Source organism: Eumetopias jubatus, unplaced genomic scaffold, assembly GCF_037043125.1.
Source record: "Eumetopias jubatus isolate StellerSeaLion01/CBP00866 unplaced genomic scaffold, mEumJub1_p1.0 scaffold_2, whole genome shotgun sequence".
NCBI lineage: Eukaryota > Metazoa > Chordata > Mammalia > Carnivora > Otariidae > Eumetopias > Eumetopias jubatus.
The window spans coordinates 196180650-196205539 of record NW_028274808.1 but is presented as its reverse complement, the minus strand read 5'-3'; the positions used below and the strand labels follow the sequence as shown (position 1 = coordinate 196205539).

Sequence of the window (24890 nt, the reverse complement as noted above, 5' to 3'; positions counted from 1 at the left end):
CCCTTGGAGGGTTCTCCCGGGATACCGGCCTCGGGAGTGTCAGCGTGAAGTGACCAGGCGTGGCTGGGGAGCGGCACTCCCACGGGTGGGCTGCCCAGCATGTTCAGAAGCCGTTCATGCCAGCCCCATGCCAGGCCCCAGGGATGCCAAGCACAACAGTCAGGTAAGAAGCCACAGTGCGTCCAGGCTCACACAGCGGACGGGAAAGATCAGAAGCTGTAGGGGCACCACCCAGGGGACGCCTGCATCTCATCAGCAGCTCGAACCCTGCCATCTTTGGGCGTCAGGAAGCTGTAGGCCCCGTCCAGGAAGGCGGCCACCTGCTCCCCTGCCAGCGCGGCCACCTGCCCTTCGCGCTGTCCTGCCCTCCTCCGCTCGCCAGCATAGGGTCCTGCAAGGCGCTGGGCAGCGCGAGACACCACGCCAGGCCACGATGGGGCCTCCAGACCCGAGGGAATACCTCCCCCCGCCCTCTGGGGACCGGGGGCTCCCAGGGAGGTCTGACCCCGCCCCTCTCAGGCCAGAAATCACAGCCCCGTGCCCCTCTGTAGGCGAGTGTGGGGAGGTCACCAGACCTATCCGCCGCTCACTCCCTCGGGGCCCAGGGAGGTAACCCAGGCAGGCAGGTTCCCAGCAGCCCCTGGCCCGCAGCCAGCGCTAGTAAGTGTGCCTCGTGCACGAGATCCCTGGGGAGAAGGCGTGTGTCTGCTGACAGTCTACGAGGAATACCCAAATGTCAAAAAACGTAGGGTTTGGGTAATTTCCCATTACACTCAAAACCTCTCCATAAGACTCCTATAATTACTGCACGGTTTCAGGACAAAGGCAGAAACGTTGCATCCTCCCCAGCCCGAACCTGCCCTCCTAAATCCCCCAGTGACACTCCCGGTCGGGGCGGCCCGCGCCCCCTCTTACCCACAGCGCAGTCACGGGCGCACGCCTGCCCTCGGGCTCACGCCAGGACCTCTGTGGCACCTGGGTCCATCCGCCCTTCCCACGGGGCCCCTCTCTGGCTCTTGGGGTCAGCTGGGTCCTCAGTCCATGCATGCATGCCCAGACCACCTGCTTGCTAAACTGACTCCTCATTCAGTCTGCACCCCCAAATGACCCGGAAGAGGTGACCTCAGGCTCTCACAGTCACCCTGGTTTCTTCTCTGCCTGGCACTCAGCAGTGTCCACACCATCTGGGCATCTGCCTGTCTACTTGCCACTTGTCTCCTCCACTAGAACACAGGCCCCAAGGGTAGGGCCTTGACTCCTGTCCGGTGCTGGGAGCCCAGCACCCAGCCAGGGACAGCATAGCGGCAGTTAATGCATGCGTGCTAAATACTCAAGTCATACCGCAAGGCGTGACCTTGGACACAATGATGGTTGCGTCTGTACTGCGTCTTCCCACGGGTAAAGTGGGGATCTGACAGTATCTACAGAAGGCTTTTGGGAGCATTCACAAATACTAGTGTAAAAGCCTCTGTAAGCTGTCGGGGTCTGCGTGTGACCTGCACCACCTCCAGCTTTAGCCAAGGGCTTTCAGGCACAGACTGGGAGCTCCCCAGTCCTCCCAGCCATGGTTTCCAGGGAGGCCACCTGCCCCCAATTAGACGGAAAGGCCAGTGGACAATGCCGAAGTCCCAAGAGACGCAGCTACAGAAGATCACTGGACTCCCAAATTCCCAAGGCTGGCTGGGCCCCAAGCTCAGCCGTAGAGCCTTCTGAACACAGAGACCTGCCCTCTGCCCTGCAAGGGCTTCCTCTCTCGGACTCCACCTGCCCGGACCAGGTTTTCTAGCAGAATTGGCCTGGCAGGCCGGGTAGTTTTAGCCTGGCCCCCTCCTCCACGCAGGCAGCCTGCCCCGGCCCAGAAGCAAACCCCGGGTCCTCCTGATGGAGCTGCTCGCCCCAGTGGTTTGTGAGCAGTCTGTCCAGGCCCCAGGAGGCTATCTTCTGCACACCCGGTTCCCATCGGGGCACCGCTCCTGCGTCTGCTTTGCTTCCTCTCCATGACATCAGCCCCTCTGCGTCACGGGGCTCTGGACCAGGTCCTCCCCTGCATCCCTCCCCCCAGTGATGTGGGTGTCCTCTCTCCGTCCCCAGCACCCTGAGCAGGCCAGACCCTTGTCTCTCCCCAGGCTCCCTATGGCAGCCTCCTGGGCCATCACACCAAACCTCCAGCCTCCCAGGGCCACCGAGTGGCTGACCCATCACTTCCTCCCCTGGCGGCCGTTGCCTGGCCCGTGACGTCTGCAGAGTCTGGCTCACGTCCAACTGCCCCCAGTCCTCCAGGCCGACCAGACCTGCCCCGCCCTGCGGTCGCCTGCGGCGCCGCTGCTCCCTGAGCCCGCCTCGGTTGGCCCTGCCAGCCTCCAGTGTCAGCGAATGGGCTTGCTTGGTCAAGGGCAGCCCTCCCCTCCTCGAAGCCCCCAGGCCCTCTGGGTTGGCCTCCTTTAAACCGTGGTGCCCCCTGAGCTTCCAAGCAGACCGTAACCTCTCCCAGCCCATGCGGAGGGTGGATGGGTTTGGTGAAGACGAGGGGGTGTCCCCCAGGTCCCCGCACAGCTCTCTCACTGGCCTCCTATGAGCGTTGCTCAGACGTGACCGTCCTTCTAGAACCTGCTTTGCTCTCCTGTTTTCCAGTGCTTATAACCTAACTCGGTGTACGACTGACTTCACGTTTCTTTTGAGAATAGCAGGGAGCGTCCCGAAGGTGGGGCTCTTCAGCTGATGGGTCCTGGCCGGAGTAATAGCGGCCGCAGCCACCGCACAGCAGGCCACACACATACCTGCCGAGCAGAGGGAGGGCTGGAAGGCAACATGAATTCTGGCTTTGCCTGCTAACTCGTGCGAGGGTCCTGTGTCCCTCGCGCCGCCAAACCCTAAAGCAAAGTCACCGGGTGGCAGCCGACAAACCAAGCCCGTCCGCGTGTGCGCTCGGCGTGGGCTCCTCCTGCTTTAATTTCAGCAACGCCACATCCTGCCCCTGATCTTTTTCCCTCTTCACCCTGGCTGCGGGGAGTTCGGAACCGAGTGTGGGGGAGATGGGAGCAGGTCCACAGTGAGTCCGCTTCACTTCCTGGTGCTTCACCTCTTCCCCCTTGTCGCCTCCCCCTTGTTTTGGTCCTTAGTCCTCTTGCTCCCGGTCGGCTTGGGTGCCACTTGGCAGCCACTTGGCAGCCCTTCTGGAACACGGAGGCGTCGGAGCACGGCATGCATCTGCACGCGCGGAGAGCTCAGCCGAGGGGGCGGCCGGGGGGGAGGGGCGCGTGCCCAGCCCTGCCCCCAGCCCCCCTCGTGCAAGCCCTTCCCCCCTCTGGGTCTCTGCTCCCCCGGGGTTAGGTCAGTTCCCAGGAGCCTCCTTGCTACAGGGTCGCCTCGCCATCTCCCCCTGTCCCCCCCCCCCGCCTCCCTTCCCTGCTCCCTCCCGCAAGGGTCCCCTGGGGGGCGGGGGAGCCTGGCCAGAGCCCTGGGCCCCTCCTGGGGTGCCTTACCTTGAGGACGAAGCCATCGGGGCAGGCACGGTCATACTTGTACACCTTGTAGACGACCAGGAAGACGACACAGGTGAGGAAGGCCAGGGCGAAGACGACCAGCACAGACACCTGCGGGCAGAGCGGGGCCGTCAGGGGGCTGCGAAGACCGCGTGCGGGGGCGGCCAGCCAGAGAGCGTCCGCAGAGCCCGTCTGTGGTCGGAGCCCCAGCGGAGCCCCGGGAGGCTCCAGGGACGAGCAGTCAGCGGGACAACCTTCTCACCACGTCACAAGCTCGCTCTCGTGTAAATGGCCCTGCGTGGGGAGCTGGGGGTGTAGGCACGACCGAGCGTCATGGACACTGGGAAGCATAGTGGAGCCGGCCTGTGGGTTGCCTTTCCGCCTGCTGCCAGGGACTGCGGTGACGCACCAGCCACCGGCTCATCAGCCATTCCAGATGTCTCCCGCGCCCGGGGCACCAGCCCTGCCGCTGGGCCGGGACCAGCGAAGCGGGAAGGCCAGAATCTCTGGGGCTCTCGTCACCTCTGCCCTCAAGTCTCCCGCGTGCTCAGTTGTGTGCCCTCGCCAGAGGGCAGTCCCCACCGTCACTGCTGTATGCCCAGCCGGCCGGCACATAGCGTGTGCTCAGCCGACATGTGCGGGTGGGTGCGAGACAGGACAGCGGGCACGGAGGTGGGAGATCCTGCACGGCCAGGGGCTGCGGAGCGCGGGGACAAAATGAGGGTGCTCGCTTGGCTGCTGGGAGAGCGCCCCCCACCCCCACCCCCCACGCAGGGGCAGGGCATGGCCGGAGGCTTAAAAGGCCGTGCAAAGCCTCGGCAGCCCAGGTTGGGGGAGTGTGAGCCTCCCGACCCCGTGAGCAGACACAGCTTTCAGGCTCCTGAAGGGGGGCGGATTCAGAGGCTGTGCAGCCCTGGGTGCCGGCATGGGGCAGGGGCTCCATCAAGGTCAGCGACTCCTCCAGCCCCGGCCCTCCCGGGGGCCCCACCAGCTCCTTCCCCTGCCAAGCCTGGGCGGAACCCCGCCACCTCCGGGGGGGCTGCAGAAGAGGCTGGGGGTGAGCCCCCAGCGACAGTGCCCCGAGCCCTGCCCTGGCCTCAGGAGCCCTGGGCGCGCGTCCCCCAGGACCCCGCGGGGCCTCCGTTACTGTACAGCCTCTCCACCTGTGAAAGAACAGAGCAGCGCTGGGCCCCATGACAATATGGGTGTGAGGAATGCCCACCAGGGGGACAGATGGACAGATGCCCGCCCCGGGCGTCCCCCTCCACCCACCTCAGGCACGCCTCTCTGGCCCCCAGCCCCCTCACCCGTGACACAAGATGACACTTCCCCACCTCGCAGGTGCTGTGGGGGGTACGAGGGCGGCAGGAACTGGGCAGATGCCCACAGAGAACGACAGGGACTCCCGTTTCCCAGGCTCTTCGCCACCAGCCTACAGGGTCCTCCCCAGGCCTGTGGGGGGCGGTGGGGAGCCCCGGCCAGGCACCAGGGCTGGGGCCAGCCCGACCTAGAGCGCCGTCCCTTTCTGGCCCACTCCAGGTGACCCTCACACCCTGGGGCCCACGAGCACCCAGACGCTCCCTCCTCTTGCATGCCCACCCCTCCCCAGCTCGAGCTCGCTGGGCCGGGGCGACCCCTGTCCCTGAGGCCCCAAGCACACAAGAAGCCTCTGTGTCACCCCCCATGAGGCCCTCCCCCCCGTCCCTAAGTCCCCCCCCATCCCCCTCACCATCTCTGTCCTCCACCCCCCTCTTCCCTTCCTGTGACCTGGGGACACCGTCACCTGGACCGTCAGGGCCGTCACCCTCTCTAGGGCCAGAGAAACTGCAGTCGGCCTGGACGGTCTATACTGCAGATGGAGCCCATGCCCGACACACAGACACTGGATGAAGTCACCGATACTTTGGGGCCCAAAGCGCCCACAGGAAAGGCACCACAGGGTTCCGGTGGCGGCTACAGCAAGAACACCACCACAGACCCCAGAAAGCCCGGGCGGACGGCAGGGGTGGCTGAGCATGGAGCTGAAGGAGGTCAAATGTGCAGGACAGGCAAGGGGGCGGCAGCCCCAGGGCCACATGGCCACAGACGCAGCAGCTGGGACCCTCACGCTTTCCAACGCGAGCAGCAGCCTCGCTGGGGCCGACACCTGGGATGGGCAGCTCTGCGCAAGCGGCTCAGCTCCTCTGGGTCAGGCCCCTGCCTGCCAGTGGCAACAGGAGGACCCAGCTCCCAGGGCCGGGGGAGGGCTGACGACAGCGCCCGGGCACAGTGCACGCCGGGAAGGAAGCGTTGGCCCTTGTTGCCGCAGGTGCCACCCCGTCGCTCCCGCCCTCACTCGGGTCACACGGCCAGCAGATGCAGAGCTGGGCTCTCACCCAGGCCACGCAGCCTCCCTCATGCCCACTGCCCTGTCCTACCCCAGCCTCCTCCCCAGATTCACCCCAGATCTGCCTGCCGAGGACCCAGCTACCCGCTCGCAGCCCCTGGGGGCAGCAAGCTTCAAGGGCTCTGCACCGTCCAGGGCAGCAAGGCTGCCTCACCCAGGCAGGGTGGTCTGTGGGAAGAGCTGTATTTAATATAACTAGTTTCCTTCAGAACCCTTTGTATTTTTTTTCAAGTAGGCTGCACCAACATGGGGCTTGAACTCACGATCCTGAGATCAAGACCTGAGCTGAGACCAGGAGTAGGACGTTTAATGACTGAGCCAGCCCACATGCCTCACAACCCTTTGTACTTTAGGCATTTGAAAACATGCCCAAAAGAGGCCCATGCCACGCAGTAGGTTCAGAAGCCCTGCTAGACTGTTATCTCCTCAGTGAAATATTAGCAAACTGAATTCAATAATACATTAAAAGGATCATACACCATAATAAAACAGGATTCATTCCAGGGATGCAAGGATGGTTCAACACCCGCAAATCAATGTGATACATCACACGAATAAAATGAAGGATAAAAACACGTGACCATCTTCAAGAGATGCCGGAAAAGCGTTTGACAAAATTCAACATCCATTTATGATAAAAACTCTCAACACGGTATAGAGGGAACATGCTTCAACATAATAAAGGCCCATCTAGGACAAGCCCACAGCTAACATAGTAATGGTGAAAAGCTGAGAGCTTTCCCTCTTAAGATCGGGAACAAGACAAGGATGCCCACTCACGCCACTTCTGTTCACCATATACTGAAGTCCAAGCCAGGGCATTAAAAAAAAGAAAAGTCATCCACATTGGAAAGGAAGAAGTAAAACTGTCACTATTTGCAGGATGACGTGATATTACATATAGAAAACCCTAATGATTCTACCAAATAACTCTCAGAACCAATCAACAAATTCGATAAAGTTGTAGGACACAAAACCAATACACAAAAATATGCAGTATTTCTATACATAATAGTAAACCATCAAAAAGACAAAATAAGAAAACAGTCCCATCTGGGGCGCCTGGGTGGCTCAGGTGGTTAAGTGTCTGCCTTCGGCTCAGGTCATGATCCCAGGGTCCTGGGATCGAGCCCCGGGTCAGGCTCCCTGCTCAGTGGGAAGCCCGCTTCTCCCTCTCCCACTCCCCCAGCTCATGCTCTCTCACTCTATGCTCTCTCTTAAATAAAATAAAAAAAAAAAAATCCCATCTGTAATTGCATCTAAAAGAGTATCTATGAACAGGTTTAACCAAGGAGGTGAAAGACCTGTACACTGAAAACTCTTAAGACGCTGATAAGAAAACTTGAAGATGACACAAATAATGGAAAGATATTCCGTGTTCATGGTTTGAAAGAACTAATATTGTTTAAATGTCCGTTCTGCCCAAAGCAATCTACAGGTAGAATGCAATCCCTATTGAAATTCCAGTGGCATTTTTCACAGAAATGAAACAATCCTCAAATCTGTATGGAACCACAAAAGACCCCAAATAGCCAAAGCAATCATCTTGAGAAAGAAGAACAAATCTGGAGGTATCGTGTTCCCTGATTTCAAACTATATTACAAAACAAAAGCAATCAAAACAGTGTGGTACTGACAGAAAATTAGAATACAGACCCCAGACATGACCCTACACATACACGGTCCATTAATTTATGACAAAGGAGCCAAGAATATGCACGGGGAAGGACAGTCTCTTCAGTAACTGCTACTGGGAAAACTGGACAGCTACATGCAAAAGAATGAAACTGGACCACCTTCTTACACTATATACAAAAACTAACTCAAAAGCAATTAAAGACTTAAACACAGGACCTGAAACTATAAAACGCCTAGAAGAAAACAGAGTTAAGCTCCTTGGTATCAGTCTTGGCGATGATTTTTTTAAATCTGACACCAAGAACAAAGGCAACACATGCAAAAACAGACAAGTGGGGCATCAAACTAAAAGTGGAACAGCAAAGGAAACCATCAACAGTATGGTCTCCCGAGTGGGAGAAAATATTTACAAGTCATATGTAGCGGATAAGGGGGGTTAAGGTCCAGAATACATAAGGAACTGCTACAACTCAATGGCAAAAAAACAAACAATCCCATTTTTATAGTGAGTGTTTGTGTTACACAGTTGAAATTACCATAACGGTGTATGTCAAACAATCCTCAATTAAAACACACACACACACACCCACACACGCACGCGCACACACACACACAATCTCACATCCTAGGGCATTCTTAAACCTGTCCCTTGAATTTGGAAGCCACGCCTGTGTTGGGTTCCCAGCGCCCCATCTGTTTAGGTTTAAAAATAAGCCCCATCTCTCGGCGGGGCCGCGAGGAACCACTTTCTCTGGGGCCCTCCTCCTGGAACCTGGCCTGGGCCTTTCATCCAGGATTCCCCGGGCCCGATGACCGAGGAGCTCACAGAACCAGGAAAAGAGACCGTGACAGTTCCTGCAATAGTCAAGGGAGAGGGGCAAAGAAAGACATCCACAGACAGTCAGGAGGGGGTGCCTGGTGTGGCAAAACCCTTCCCCTGCAGGCTGTCCCCATTTCCCACCCCCACACCTTTGCAAACCCTGAGCCTCTCCTGGGCCCAGAGTCTGCACAGGCCTGGGAAGTGCCCCACAGTAGGAAGAGAAATGTGGGTTTCCTATTCACCATGTGGCAGAGTGCACCCCTGTGGTTATCATGGCCTGAGGAGAGCGCCATGGGCCTTTCCAGAAAGATCCCCAATTGGATCCCAGCTCTACCACCTGCCAACTGTGTGCCTAAGCAGATCGCCTGCCTGTGTCATCTCTGGAGAAGAAAAGCCTCGTGCTCATACATGTTCATCAGGAGAATGACCAGGGATCAAGGGTTTGAAGAGATGCCAGCCTCACGTGCCAGGCCCTTTATGGGTTAAATTGTTTCTCCCCATCCCCAAAATATGGAAGCCTTGTACCTTGGACCCTTTGAATGTGACCTTATTTGGAAATAGGGTCTTTGCAGATGTGATTAAATTGAGGTCATCAGGGTGGGCCCTAATCCAGTGCGACTGGGTCCTTATACAAAGGGGAAATTTGGACACAGAGACGCCCAGGGAGAACCTCGTGAAGATGGAGGGTTGAGCCAAGGAATGCCAGGGTCACCAGCTGCCACCAGAAAGGAGGAAGAGGCAAGGAAGGACTCCCCTGCAGGTTTAGAGGGAGCACAGCCCTCCCACCCACACGTGGACGGGCCTTCTGACCTCCAGAACTGCGAGACTGTCCCGTTTCTGCTGGTGAAGGCCCCAGTGGTACACTGGGTTACGACGACCCTGAGCGAACTCATGCAGCCCCATAAGCCAGAGCCCTTCTGGGGGGGCTCACGCTGGTTCGCCTCCCCCACGGGTGTTCTCTGTCTGCTATCATCCCTGTCCTTCCCCAGCATGCCAGACCACACCACCTTCTCTCCTCCTCACCCTTCAACACCCTGGCCAGGCCCACTGCCTCCAGGAAGGCTCTGGAACATCCTAGCCTCTCCCAACACCAATAGTGCATGCACGGACTATTTCCCAGCGTTTCAAGTGAAATCGAAGGGTGTCCCAACTTGGAGAGTTTTACAAACCTCCCCCTCTCCCATGAGACAACTAAGAATATTCCAGAAAAAAAAGTGTGAAATTACCTAGCCAAACATACCTCTTTCTCAGGAGCATTCTTGAGGCTTTCTCTAACGTCGACACGGCCTGACTAGAAGCATCCTGGAGAGCCCCCACCACCAGCGGCCCCATCTTTCAACCAGTTCCAAAATACTCTGACTGGAAGAACAAACTGGCCACTCACTGCCCAACACGTGTCAAGAGCCCTGGGTTCCCAGGCCTGCTCGGCCCCCACACACAGTGGCTCTGGAAAGGGCATCCGCCCCTGACTTCTGGGTCCCTCTCTGCCAGGAAAGGGGCATGCCAGCCCAGCACCCGAGTTTACAGCAGGGAGCCCAGGAGACCCATGCTGGACACCCAGGGGCATAGAGTGAGCCCTCGCTACACAGTGGGAAGCCCATTCCCGCACAGTGTCAGCCCTGGAGCCTGAGGATGCTCGGAGACCACCACATTCAGCACCTTCCTTTAGAGGTGATGGAGGCCCAGTCCCTGAAAAGACAGCACCTTCAAGTTGCGCCAACAAGACACCCAGGTGGCGCTAAGAGCCCAGGGGCACCCGCAAGAAGAGCCACATGCAGTGACCCAGCCTGAACGCACGGGCTCCACCCCGGCTGTGTGTGAGAATCACAGGAGCCCCGAAGGATCCCAACAAGGGGACCCCACCCAGAGCACCGGCAGAATGCTGGCCCCGGTATTACTCAGAACTTTGCAGACGCTTTCTGTACACAACCGGAGCTGAGGACCGTGGGGTCAAGAGAGGATCCCCTTCGGCATGGAATTCCTGGAACCTGGGGGCTGCTGAGCTCCCGCCCCAGCCTTGGCTCCCTTATGCCAAAATACCCTACTAAGAGTAGCTCCAGAGACTTCCACCAGGGTCTGTGCTGCGGCAGGCAGCTTCAGTAAAGCTCACGTACTCCTCATGACAGCACCCGAAGGTAATCCTCCCGACTGCATTTTACCCTCAGGGACACTGAGGCTCAGCCAACACGGGTGACCAGCGTGAGGCAAGCGAGCTGGGTTGGCTGAGCGGTGTCCCCTAAAGACATCTGGGTCCTAACCCCGGGAACCTGTGCGCGTTGCCTTATGTGCAAAAAGTGACTCTGCAGGGGCGCCTGGGTGGCTCAGTTGTTAAGCGTCTGCCTTCGGCTCAGGTCGTGATCCCAGGGTCCTGGGATCGAGGCCCGCGTCAGGGCTCCCTGCTCGGCGGGAAGCCTGCTTCTCCCTCTCCCACTCCCCCTGCTTGTGTTCCCTCTCTCGCTGTGTCTCTCTCTGTCAAATAAATAAATAGTAAAAAAAAAAAAGCGACTCTGCTGATGAATTAAATCCAGGTCTAGAGATGGGGAAGCTCTCCTGGATTATCCAGGTGGGCCCAAGTGAAATCCCAGGGGTCCCGACAGGAGGGAGGCAGAGGAGACACAGTGGGGACTGGAGGACGCTGGGCTGCAGGTGGAGGAAGGGGCCACGAGCCAAGGGATGTGGGGACCGTGGGCCTGGAAGCTGAGAAAGGCCGGGACACGGGTCCTCCCCTGGAGCCCGCAGAGGAGCACCTGCCAACACCTGGACGTTGCCCAGTGACACTGATTCAAGGCTTCAGAAGCCCCAGAACTGTAACAGAATGAATGTGTGTTGTTCTGAGCCACCCAGTTGGTGGTACTTGGTTACAGATGCCCCACGGAGCTAGTTTGCCTCCTCTGGAGCCCATCTCCCCAGCGCCCACTGAGGGAGGGAGCGGGGGAGGGAGGGACTGGATCCAGCTGGCAGGCCGCCCAGCTCCATCTTCTCTGTGAGCACTTACCGAGCCGCCCTCGGGTACCTGGAGCCAACCCAGAGCGTCCCCGCATCAAATGGAACATAAATTCAGTTTGCAGGGGTGCCAGTCTGTCTGGCTTTTATGAAGCCAACGATCACGCACAGGAAGGAGGCGGGACCCGGGCCTGCTTTGCCCTCCGTGGGCTCCTGGAGGCCTGGAGAGCCTGGGTTGACAGCCAGGGCCTGCCCCCACCTGTGCTCCCAGGGGTGGCAGTGGGCCTGGAGGCCAGGGACAGAGGCGGGGGCGGGGGGGGCTGGCCTGGAGAAGGGCACTTCCTTAGGCGCAGGGCCACTGCCTCTACTGGGCACACGAGGCCCACTGATGGGGCCTGTGATGCTTTCAGCGACCCACAAAAATGGTTTTTAATTTTGTTGAAAAACCGGAAATAATTATATAATAATCATGAATGCAGTCTGGATGGTAGTCTTCTTCAGGCCAAGGCAGCCATAAGATAATGTCCTTTCTTTTGCCCTTTTCTTTTTTTTTTTAAGGGGGAAGGGGCCCACAAAGGCAGAAAAGCCAAAAGTGCCTCTGGGCCCGGGGCCCTGCCTTCTTCCATCTGTGGACTCCCCAGTGGCTGGTGCACGTCCTCCAGACAAGACAGTGGCCACCTTGGCCTGTCCTTGGCCACACAGCATCAGCCCTGGTCTCTGCTGCAAGGTGTTAACTCGTCACAGCTCCTCCACAGAGCTGGGTGGGGTGCTGGCAGACCCTCTACTGTGCTGGCCAGGACTTGGGTTGGGCGGCGGGGGGGGAACGCCTGGGTCTTGGAGGAGCCGCTCGTCGGGGCAGGAGGGGTGTTCCCCGAGGAAGAAGGCTGTGCCAAAGCCCAGAGGTGTCAAGGAATATGGTGTGTCCAGCTAATGTGGCTGGAGCATCACATGTCCTGCGGGAGGTGACATGAGCCAGCGGACACAGGTCCTTGTGTGCCCCATCAAGAAGGAGGAAGCCAGGCAGCTCCTGGGCACGGCAGAACTCGGGAGGCAGCTGCCCCTTGGTGACAAGTCCCCATTTCTCACAGCCCGTGGAGGCGTTGCCAGTTGGCTGGAGGACAATGTGTGCCACTGACTGAGGTGTGTGTGTGTGAGGGGCGCAGGAGAGAAAGCAAGTTCCACGTAGTCCCAAGACTTGCGTCACTTTGTGGAGCTGTCAAGAAGGGCTCTGGAGCAGGAGACACCAGGAAGGCGCTACAGTGACCACGCAGGGGTTGTACGCTCTGCGCTTCCCCCGGCCACTGTGCCCCACGGTGGCGCGTGGTAGCCCGGGCCCCGCTGCCGGGGGCGGTGGCCTGGAAGGCACAGTGTGTGAGAGCAGCAGGGCTCAGGGGAGAGCTCAGGGCAGGGTTTCCATATATATGCTTATTTATTAACACATCAAACACCACGACCTCAGAAACACTGGGATTTCAAACGAAGGAGGAGAATACGCACGTCCCGAGATCCTGGCACCAGCTGCAGCCTGACACAAGATCCCGTGTGAGCCACAGGGGCCACGGTGTCAGGTAGAGCTGGTACTGCTGGAGCTCATGGCCTCCAGCAAAGAGGGAAGGGCCTCGAACGCTGCGAACTAGAAAACATTGCTAGGGGAGATGAGAAGAGACCCAAATAAATGGAAAGACATCCTGTGTTCACAGAGTGCAAGACTTCATATTGTGGAGACAAGAATACTTCCAGAGTGATCTGCAGACTCAGTGCAATCCCTAGCAGAAACCCAACAGCCTTCTTTTGCAGAAATGGAATTGCAAGGGATCCCAAAGAGCCAAAGGCATCTTGGAAACAAAGAACAGATCAAAGGATTCATCGTTCCCAATTTCAAAACTTAGCGCAAAGCTGCGATAATTAAAACGGTGTGGTACTGGCGTAAGAATCCCCATGTAAGTGGAACAGAACAGAGTCCAGAAATAAAACCCACAATGTCCACGATCAACTGTTTTTGTTTTTCATCAAGTCGCCAAGACCATTCAATGGGGCAAGAAGTCTCTTCAGCAGATGGTGCTCGGACAACTGGCTATCTACACGCAGAAACAGCTCGACACTTACCTCACACCAGACACGAAAATTAACTCAAAATGGAATAAAGGCTAAATATAAAAGCTAAAGCCATAAAACTCTTAGAACAAAACAAAAGAAGCAAATCTTCATGACCTTAGACTTGGCAGTGGTATCTTAGATCTGCCATCAAATACACAAGAAATGAAGGAGAAAAATAAATTGTACTTCAAAATTTAAAAATTGTGTGCAAAGAACACGAGCAGAAAACTGAAAAGGCAGCCCACCGACCGGTAGCCAATATCTGCAAATGATGTGTCTGACAAGAACGTCGTATCCAGAGTACAACTGAACAACACAAAAACAAGCCAATTAAAGATGGGAAAGGACTTGAAGAGACATCTCTCCAAAGACACACAGATGGCCGACGGGGCACAGGGGCAGGTGACCCACGTCATCAGGCACTAGGGCAACGCAAATCAAAACCACGATGAGACACTACCGCGCACCCACTAGACTGCCTATAGTTAAAGAGGCCGAGAACGGCCGGTGTTGGCGGGGGGGGGGGGGGGGGGCAGCCGCTGGGGGTTGGCGGGAGGAGGAAACGGGGTGACTGCTGATGGGTAAGGGGTCTCTTCTTGGGGGGATGAAATGGTCTGGAACTCGACAGTGGTGAGGGTTGGACGACACGTCAGAGGGACTAAATGTCACTGAGTTGAACACTTTAAAATGCTGAACAGTATGTGATGTATATTTTACCACACTAAGGAAAACTGGGCGAGGGGAGAGAGGCGACACAGGTGAGGCATGGGAGGCACAGGCCGGGGAGGGCAGGGGTCCTGGGGAGACGGGGAGTCCGAGCCCCGGCAGTCCTGGCCCGGAGGCAAGAGGGACGTTTTCTGGAAAGAACAGCCAGGAAGGGATGCGTATAGAATATGGGCCTTGGGGGGCGGTGCGGGGTGCGAAACTATATAAGGAGTTTATAAGGAGGGGACCATTTCTCCTAGATGCTTATTAGGACAGTCCTGGCTGGTGGTGCCTGCCCTCGCATCCCAAGTGCGCAGTGTCCACTGCCCCTCTCCAGAGTGCCCCAGTCCGGGCCACGAAGCACACAGCCACTCGGCCTACGAGGCCCTGGTCCACACGCGCTGGTTCTCTCCATGCCGATGGAGAACTGACGACACCCCCACTTTACAGACAAGGGGCTCGAGCGCCATTTGAGTCTGCTTGTGGTCATCTGCTCCTCCTGGCCTGGGGCTTCTCCTCCTGCCGGGGGCCTCTGGGCGGGGGGGGGGTCACTGCCCAGCCGGGACGTCTAAGGCAGGGAAGAGCTGTCCCATGGGGCCTGCGCAGCAGCTGGTGTGGAAGACAGAGCTCGGTGGGCTTCGGGGTGTCAGGTGAATGTGGGTCTGAATCCCACGTCCACCCCTGGTTAGCTGGCTGACCTGGAGTCCGCTCCTTAGCCTCTCTAACCTTGATTCCCCACCTCCAAAGTCAAGCCTTGAGCAAGATCAACCTTCAAGACCGTTACCAATGCGGAAAGAGGAACACTCACGCGGCTCAGCGCCTGAGCGTGCACTGGGTCGATGGCTAGGTTAGTCCTCCTCACTCCTCCGCTCCGCTCCCTCTGCCCTCCGCACCTCAGGAGGAGGGCAAAGGAAATGTGTTTTCTGCTGAGTAATGCAGTAAAAAAAAAAAACAAAACCAACCAACCAAACAAACAAACAAAAAAACCTTGGGAGAAACAGGATGCATCCTGACATCTTCAAGCATGTGCAACACTAAATATTTTAGGTGACCCACAAAAAAGTGAACACACAGGCACCCCTTCTCCCAAGATGACTCAACCAGCTTATGACCGGATGCTGGATGAGGCCCCCACTCTACAGCTGGGCCAGAAAACCGTTAGCCCTGCGACCGTAGAGCCTGGTGACCGAGGCCGGCAGGGTAGTCAGCGGATGGCTACGGGGGTGTCCACAGGCCATCCTCGGGTCCCCAGTGCTGTGCACGAAGACCTCCCTCACTGCCAAATGCCAAGGAAATGGTGTTGCCATTCATAAATATTTAACAAGTGCATCTTGAAACACACCAGGGGATTACTGGAGAGTGTGGAAAACAGACGGGTGCACAGGAAGCTCAAGGTCATTAAGGATGTGAGAAAAAGATACAAACCGCCCACAGAATCATTTGTGACAGGATGCTAAGGGACAGCCCCGCGGCAGCCCCGACTGCCAAGCCCGGGGGCCATTCAGACAAACTCTCCTTCCAGGACATCCTCCCAGCTCCCTGCGGACCACGAAAGGCGCTCAGACCCTCCCAGAGCCCTGAGGGTATTGTGGCACCAGGCGGAGGGCGAGCGGTTCGCTCACCGGAAACCTTGTAACTCACAGAAAGAAGGTGTGTGGATCTCGGACACTTCAACAGCTCTCCATCAGGGCAGCCACAAGGCAGAACCTGATGGAGCCTTCCTTTAATCTGCCTAATTATGGCCCCGCCAGCTTCTGCGATGGGAGGGCACCCTCAGCAGCAGCCCCAGCCACACCCTGACACTCCGCTCTGCCCCGCTCGCGCCACTGGAAGAATGTTTAGGTTTACTTAGTTTGAGAAACATCTCAACCTGTGTTGATTCTCAGCATAAATCCACCTCCAATTAATTAAACGAGCACTTTTTCCTCGTTGACACTAACCTCTTCGGAAGCCTCGGCTTCTGACGCTGCTGGGTGATTCATCCAGCAATCCCAGTGTGGCGGAGTCTTACAAAACCCTCTCCCCATCAGCGGTTACCTAGCAACCAGCCTAGCAACCTCGGAGCCAAGAGATTCATCCCCGAGCGATAACCGTAAAGTAACATCCAAAAAGACATCTCATCTCAAGGATGCCATCCAAAGGTATATAAAGAGGAGATGCAAAGCAGCCAACTCCTTGCTCCTGAAGTGCACAAATTAGAGACAAAGGGGGACGCGTTATTTACTTGTTGCTTCAACAGCCAGAAAGACACGGCTTCATCCCTGCAGTTCACGCACAGAAATGAGGAGGGCCGAGGAACGGCCGGGCTGGGCGTCACATGGAAGCTGCCCGGAAGAGGTTCTGGCCAGACCAAAGCTGTGACGGAGCCCCCAGTGCGGCCTCGGGGGAGGCAGATCTCCCCCCTCCACCCCCCCCCCGCCTCCCGTCACAGGTTCGCTCCCCACCCCTCAGCTGGCTGCTGCCGCACAGGACAAACATGCCCTATCGGGTGCTCCATTCAAAGATGCCAGACACATAATTGGGCGATAAAAGGCTGGGAGAACATTCCAGAAGGGTGAACGCCCTTGGCATTTCCAAAAGGCGTCAGCCCTCCTGAGCCTGCCCTGCCCCTGCGCTAGGATGCACCTCTATCCACAAACTCAGTATATCACCTGGAGAGCTCATCACAGTGCGCGTTCCCAGGGTCCTGGGTTCCTCTGTTAAAAATCAAACTTCTGGTGATTTCAGTGCTAGCGGTCCCACACTTAGAGGAACGGTGCTCTGGGGGCCGCCTCTCAGGCACAGAACCCGCGGCAGGTGCATGGGGAACCAGGTACATCTCCTTCCCCGCTCAGAAGGGTGTTGGCACAAAAGCCTGACGTGTCCACAGAACGCGGGGCATTCAGCTGTGTGAGTCTGGCCCACGGGCCTCCCAGTCAAGTGGGCCAGGCCACCCTGTTCAGCTCACGCTCTGCCACTGACTGTGACCTTGGGGGTCGTCTGCCCATCCGGGCGGGGAACTGGTGAGTTAACACCTGGAAAGGGCTTACACCCACACGTGGCCTAGAGAGAGGGCTCTATTGGGAGCTGCCTTCTTCGACAAGCGAGGGTCCCCCAGGCCTCCCCAAGTCACCACGTACTCCAGGCCAGCAGCACGGCTCGTCACCCAGTGACTCATCGAGCTGGAGGTGCCTGGACGTCCCCAGAGAGGACAGGCTCTTATCCTGGCTGGCAGAGAGAGGCCGCCCCACCGGACCTCACCAGGACTCCTGGTCACACCTGAAGAGAAGCCTGGGCCCCTCACAGGGGGAGCCCGGATGCTGTGACGTGAAGGAAGAGACCAGAGGAAAGTAAGGCTTACGCCAGAGAAGACTCAAGTACGTGGCTGCTGGGAAGGAGGCTGACTTGTGTTCTGTGTGGCTCAGGGGACAGACGGAGGGCCCCAGGCAGAGGTTCACCAGGAGGGGCTTCAAATCAACAAAGGCAAAGGATTCTGAGATGCACAGTAGTCCAGGGACCACTGGGGGGTTCAGTCGGTTGAGCGGGCGGCTCCTGATTTTGGCTCAGGTTGTGAGATCGCGCTCCCAGGTCAGGCTCCATGCTCAGCACAGAATCTGCTTGGAAGTCCTCCTCTCTGCCCCACCCCCTCTCTAAGATAAATAAATAAAATCTCTAAAAAAAAAAAAAAATGGAAAAAGCAGCAACGTGGGCTGCCTGGAGAGGGGAGCTGCCCGTGTAAACATGTTTCCCAGGGGGGAAGCCACATCACCTCGGGTGTCACAGCCAGGTGCAGGCTGCCCCGGGCCAAGCTCTCTGCCTCAGTTTCCCCTCCACTGTGCAACGGGGACGACAGGGCACACTTCACGAGGTTTTTTACAAGGATTAAGTGAGCTGGGAAGTCTCACGAGCTTGACCCGGTGTCTGGCTCATGGGAGCACTCCTGGTTTTCATCCCGTTACTGCTCCTAACAAAGGACATCGGAGGCCCCAGGAGGGTGAGGTCAATCCCCGGAGGCTTCGTGGAGGAGTTGGTGGCTGAGCTGGCCCTGGAAGGAGCTGGAAGGCGGGCCTGTGCGGAGGTGTGTGTGGCAGGCCGGGGGAGCGGGGGTGGAAAGGCACTGGCCTCGGAGGCTCGGACCAATCAGAAGCCCCCCAGCCCCCCGAGACCACCTGGGACTCTAAAGCCTCCGTGCCGCCCCCTTCAGCGTGGTTGTGAACACTAAGGAGGCCACGGAGGCTAAGCATATGAACGTGCCCAGAAGGTTTCAGTATAAGACTAGGGAACGGGCTCACTGCGATGCAGTGCCCTACTGAGCGCCTACTGTATATATCACCTTCTTGGACATCCCCCACGAGGTGGGGGCAGAGATGAGGCAGGGTTCTGCCACCACAGCCCCGTCCACAGGGACGGGCTCAGATGTTCTGAGCCCTCGGCTTCTGGGCACCTGGAGCCAGGTAACCACACGAATGCTGCCGAGAGCCCTGGTGGCCAATGTGCGTCCCCCATGCCTTCAGCGGGAGCCCTGGGGACCCGTAACAGGTGAGCGTGCGGGAAAAACACAAACGAAGGACACCGGAGCTGGGGGACAGAGCCTGGCACACAATGGACCCCAAAGGATGAAAGGTAGCACCCCACTCTGGGGGGACCTAAAATGCCAGGGCTGAGAAGGGCAAAGGTCAAATCAGGCATGAAAAACCCAGATGGTGTCAGCCATCAGAAGGATGGCTAGGATGACCTTGAAATTGAGGTCACTTCTGCCTCAGCCAGGAGGCGATCCCCAGGGCACGGGGAATGCAGGTCATCCGAGCAGCCGCAGAGAAGACACGCGAAGCCGGCTGGTCAGAGCGGAAGACGGATTGATCTTGGGTCAATCCAATCTGGTCCTGGCCGTGAACTTAATGACACATACAGACTGCCCAGCCAGGAGCCACCCGAGGAGCATCTCAGCCCGTACACCATCCTCATACCAGCAGCAGGAACCCCAGACGTGGGACTCTCTGCACCTCAATCCTGCCGCTAGAAAGTGGGTTCTACCAGACGTGCCCGCCTCTCGGGGCAGTTAAATCACACGGGTGAACACCCCGCAGACACAAAAGATCGCGGCTCAGAGGGGTCCGCCGGCCCGGCAGGCCCTGCACCGTGTTTCTCCAGCCCGTGGGGCAGGCTGGAGCGATGCCAAGGAGGGATTCAGAGTCACGGCACACCCTGGGCTTCCCTGCTTGGCCCACGAAGTCACCTCAGCTCTGTGAGCTTCACTTGCAGCTAGTAACCAGTGCCCAGGGTTTTCATGACACGAACGGGACGCTGAGTGCACAGGTGCTTTGGGGGACTGCAGGGGTCGGGGGTCCAAGCGTCTGTGCACCCAGACACCCGCAAGCTGCTCACACAGCCACACACAGAGCCACCAGAGAGGCAGCCACGGCCACTCCGCAAGGTCTCTCAAATCACCCCTTTGAATCTGGGTGAGTGAGGGCCACCGTTTTCTCGTCCCCCGCGTTTCTCAAAGAACAAGTTTCCAGAAGATCAGCATCCTGACTTGCTCCTCAACCAACGCAGCTGTCTCCACCCTCCGAGGCCACCTGACGCTGGGGACAGCTCCACCCCTGGCCTGGCTGGAACCCTGCCCCTTTCAGCAGCTCTTCCTCCCTGGAGAGCCGTCCAGAGCAAGGCCTCCCCGACCACGAGTGAGTGCCCCCAGTGGCCCGGGCACAGGGAACACCGGCCAGCCAAGCGCCGCACCTCCACATCACGCCAGGGCTGCTGAAGGGTGGAGGCCGAGCACAGGCCCCTGGAGCCTGGACGGCCGTGACTTCTCTGCACCTCAACTTCCCCGTCTGCAAGATGGGTTGTCCGGATAGTCCTGACCTCTGGGGAGGCTCCCTGAGCTCAGCTGGAACAAGGAGGCGGCCCCGAACCGGGTCTTGCAGGTAATAAGTGGGCCGCCTTACCTCTGTGTGAGCCTGCTTCCTTCGGAAAGTCTGGTAAAGTGACTGTTCACCTGCCCGTAACCGTTGTCTAAGAGAAAGTTTTGGGGGTGGGTTTTCCCACTAAGTGAGACTCTTCACTCTAGAGAACAAACTGGGCGGCTTGTTCTCTAGAACCCAGGGAGCGGGAGGGCGGGCGGAGGGGTGAAGTTGGCGAAGGGGATGAAGAGCGCGCAAACCGGGGCGAGCACTGGGAAATGGACAGAACCGTTCAATCGCTATACTGTGCCCCCGAAACTCACATAACACTGCATGCTCATTGTGCCGGAATTTTAAAAAATACTAAATTAAAATTAAAAAATTTTTAAACACAAAAACAGCCCCCGCCAAGTTATGTGTGGTCCTTTTGGAAGATGAAGGAAATAAAGAAGGAATTTGCAAAGGCACAGGGCGGGTTTTGCACAGCTGGGGTGGGCCCTGTTCCCGTCACTCCAGGGGCCAGTGTGGCGCCCCCCCGCCGCCCCCCTGACGCCCTGGACACCAAAGCAGCATCTTTCCCATCCAGGGCCGCTCACCTTGAACCTCTCGGTGACCCCCTCAGTGATGCTGACGGTGAACTCCGCTATCTTGGGAGGGCGCGCTTTGCCCTTCTTGCGGTCAGGCTCGTACTCGGTCTTCGTTTTCACAACCACCTGGTCCGGGAAACAGGGAAGCAAAGCGTCAGCAGCGCAGCCAGATGCGCGCGGACACACCTGCCCGGTGAGGACAAGTCACCATTTCGCCCACAGGTGTGTCACAAAAAGAATGTGAACAGCCACCCTTTGTTGGACATCTCGGTGCGAGGACTTTGAGAGAAATGGCCCGTGAATAATCCTGAGAGCAGCCCCAGGAGGGAAAGACGGTAACTCCGGGCCAGAGAAGTGAAGCTCATCGGCCAAAGGCCACCCAGCCAGTGGGTGCCAGGGCTAACCCCCGACACGGTGGCCCAGGAGTGCGCTCGGTTTCCGCCATGGGCAGAGCGAGGGGAGAGGCGAGGCGGATCAGGAAGGAGCAGTGGCAGGCCTTCAAGGAAATGCATCTCGCATCTCTCAGCCCTGGCCCCGCCATCCTCCCCCTCTCCTGCCCCTGCAATGGCCCCCAGAGGGTCTCCCGGCTCGTCTTCCCTCCACTCTCTACCGCGAACTGGGGGAGGTTTCTCCACCCAGGCACCTGCCCTGCTCTGCCCCGTACACACCCTTCCCTGCATCCCCAGCAGCTCTCGATGAGCCCCGTCCAGCCTCCTCCCTCGGAGGCTCACAGCGCTTTCCTCCTCTCGCCTGAAGCCAGGGACAGTTTACTGCGCTGTCTGAGCTGCACAGGGAGGCATCATGGGGTTGCCCATCTCCAGTCCCCGCTCGCCGCCCCCAGCTTCCAGGAGCCAGGAAGCGGCAGCTGGACTGCAGAGCACCAGCCACCCCCACGCTCTCCCCCACCCCCCAGCCAAGATTGAGAGAGAGAGAGAGAGAGAGAGAGGAAAAAGAGAAGTTTGCATCCGGTGCTCTCCGTGACTGTGGGCCCCAGGGCAGACCTCGCAGAACGCAGCGAGTCAGGATGGTGGGCCCCGCGTGGGCCTCCACAGGGGCTCTCGGACCGAGCTGTGACCTGGAGCCAGCCCCGGGAGAGAAAGCGGCCCGTGCCAGCCGCCACCGAAAAGTGATCCAAGGGCCACAGAACTGGCATCAGACTCGTGCCTTCCCTCCTTCGGTCCCTTCCATGCACGCAGCTCCCGGGATGCCAAGAGGGCGGATATGCCTACTGTGACTGTGGGTGCCCCCACCCCAGCTCTGGAGGCAGCATCTGTGCATCACCCTACTGTCCTCAAATCCCAACTGTCCCTGACTCGCTGTGTGACCTTGAGCACCTGCCTGGCCACTCGGAACCTCAGTGTCCTGGCCCGTGAAATGGGCACAGGGCCTATCTCACCCGGCTGCAGGGAGGAGGGGGCAATCCGTACAATGCTCAGCGCAGTGGGAACACGGTCAATATGCTCCGGGCCTGGATTCACCTGCCTCTGCCACTAACACGCTCGGTGACCTTGGACTAGACCTTCTATCTCCACATCTGTAAAACGGGGGCAATATCAGTAAAGTTACTGGACAAATGTCAGGTGAGAGCGGCCCGGGCCTTGCGAGCTCCATGACCACTGTCACTGTCGAACCGCGGCACTCGGTACACGCTCTGAGCACCACTTACGACCCCGACGGGTTACCTGACCCCAGCGGCCACGGCACCTGGGACAGGTGACATCACCTCCCCGAACCCTGCCTGTGAGCCACACAGCGCTCTTGTTCCGGTTAAGTGAGGTCTCGCGTGAGAGGTCGCGTCCCAAGCAGGATGGAACGTGTGGCCCATGCCAGAAGCTTCTGCACTGTGGGGGGGTGGGGGGGTAGGGGGGGATTGTGGCCTTCGGCGGTGTGACCTTGGACCCATCCCGTGAACTCTCTGAGACTTAGTCTTCTCATCCGTGACCTCAGAAATCTTCCAACTCAACCACTGGTTCCCACCCATCCCTGCCAGTTCCCTCCCTTTGTCTTGAATATTCCCAGGGATGGGAGACTCATTACCTTTCGGACCTACCTAGACTACTTCTAAATGCCCAGTTGGTTGGCCAGAATTTCACCCCTGCCTGAAATCCCCCTCCCTGCTATAAGCCAACTGTGTGCTGGACAATGCTGGAACGGAACAGACTGAGGGCAAAAGAGGCGGCTCAGGCTGAGCGGAGGGAGTCACCTGACAGAGGTGCTGCCCTGGGACACAGCGTTCCTGGCACAGGCCGCCACCACTCTTGAACTGAGGCGGGAGGGGAAGGTGGGGGCAGCCCCCCGCCCCCGACCGAGCTAGCCCAGCAAGTCCACCGGTCCAGACAGTGAAGGAGATGCGCCAGGGGAGGCAGCCCTGCCCCACCCCTCCCCCCAAGCCTCCCCCGGACCCTCAGTGCCCCCAAAGTGGCCCCACGTGGCCTGGGTGCACACCTGTGTCCAAGCCAATCCTCTTCCTGAACCGAAACACCTGCTGCCGGGCCGACGCTCCTGCCCCTGCCCCCCACCCACAACACAGACAACGGACTTGGGGGGATGGAAACCACTCTAGAGGGCTGAGTAAGTCAAAGGGTCCACATGGGAATAAAGGAATCTTCCAGAAGGGAAGGACCCATCGCTGCATAGATATCCCCCCATCCCCACCCGGTGGTCAGCAGTCACCAACATGCCGGAATAAAAGACAAAGACCTGAGTCAGAACGTCCTCGCCAGGGCTAAATGAGACAATAAATGTAAACGCACTTCGGGAACTAGAACGAGCTTACTCGCAGCCGCGGTGGTTTTTAAGGCGGCAGCAAGGTGGTCAGAACGGATGCTGTGTATAGTATTTTAGGTTTGAGTTGTGCAATACAATTGTCGAGACTTTAAATCATCGCATTTACCTTTTCAAAAGTTAACTCTTGAAAAGATTATCCTCCACATACAGAAACTACTTGATTGGATACTGTACTCAAGAAAAGGGACTCTAAATTCAGAAAAGAAAAACCCACTTTGGGGAAAGGATGATGAATGGTTGTCTCCAGTTACACTAATACCCAGCTAGCAGAGAGCATTTACTTCAAGATTTCACAAAAGGAACAAAGAGAGGAAGGAAGCTCCCAGTCAGAACAGACACCCTGCAGCATCTTACAGCCAGTCTGGGAGGGGCAGGCGGGGAGGGTGAGGATGGGAAGCCAGCCCCTCAACGAGGGTCCATGGGACCCAGGAGAGGGGCCTCCCCACCGCCACGGGGCAAACCGGGCTGAAACCGCATCACCTGGGCGGGCACACGGGGCGGCCGCGCCCCAAGTCTCACCCCCGACCCACAGCCCCCTGCTACCGTGGGGCAGGGGCGGGGAGGAGCAGGGCTGGGGGGGCTGCCGCGGTGGAGCCAGGGACACCTCTTGGACTGGACTCCCAGGAAAATCGAGAGGGGACCTTCCCCCGACTGCGCTCCCTTGTCAGGACCGAGCTGTCTCCCGATCCGGAATCCCGCGCGCGGGCACGCTGTCCTCCCGGGGGGGGGGGGCTTCCTCCCGCCGCCCGAGCTCGCCCCCACTTCCCATCCCCAGCGCACGCCGCGCGTCTCTTTTGTTGCGGCCGCCGCCCGAGACTTGGGGTGCGCACCAGGCAGCGCGGGGGTGCCGGGGGGCTCTCACCTTGTCCGGGGGCGGGAACTGCAGCTGATTGACATCGAGGGGCGTCATCAGGGGGATGGTGTCGAAGCCATCCTCCAGCAGCGGCTGCTTGGTGCCCTTCTCCGCGAAATTGTTCCCCAACTTCACCATCGTTCCGGGAGACCCGAGGCTGCCGCCTGCGAGGGAGGGCCGGGCGGGAGTCACCGCGAGCTCGCCGGCCCCCGCTTGGCCTCCGGGGAGGAGGGGTCGGGAGGACGCGGCGGTCGCCGCCCGGGACTGGGGCGGGGTGGAGAGGGGGGTGAATGTCCCAGGCCCTCCCCCCCACCCCGCGGGACCCGAGCGCCGGGCTCAGGGGCGCACCGCGGCCGGGGAGGGGGCGCGCCCCGTCCCGGCGCCGGGGACCCGCGCGGAGCGCCCCTTCCCCCGTCCCCCCCCCACCACCACCGGGGCGCCGGGCGGCCGTGGCCCCCGCCTCGGGGCGGAAGGCTCGGGCCCGCGGGCGGCACTCACCCACGCCCGCTCGCAGGTCTGGCTCCGAGCGCGCAGCGAGCCTCCGCGTCGGCCGCTCCCGCGCGCAGCAATGGCGGAGGCGGCGCCGCGCGGGGCCGGGCGGGGGAGCCGAGCGAATGGGCTCGCGGCCGCTCCCTCCTCCCGCTCGCCGCCTCCCTTCCCGCCGCCCCCGGGGCCGCCCGTGCGCGGGAGAGTGCGCGCGTGTGGCGGCG

General features: G+C 58.9%; 1 protein-coding gene across 1 annotated transcript in view; it reads right to left on the bottom strand.

Moving 5' to 3' along the window:
* Positions 1–24318, bottom strand: part of NSG1 (neuronal vesicle trafficking associated 1) — a 28374-nt gene extending 4056 nt beyond the window's left edge. The window contains exons 1-3 of the mRNA XM_028088749.2: positions 24190–24318; positions 20550–20666; positions 3483–3593 (exon numbers count right to left, since the gene is read on the bottom strand). Of these exons, the coding sequence (XP_027944550.1) occupies positions 3483–3593; positions 20550–20666; positions 24190–24318 (357 nt within the window). The remainder of the gene's footprint in view (positions 1–3482; positions 3594–20549; positions 20667–24189) is intronic.
* Between the last annotated feature and the right edge of the window lie 572 nt (positions 24319–24890).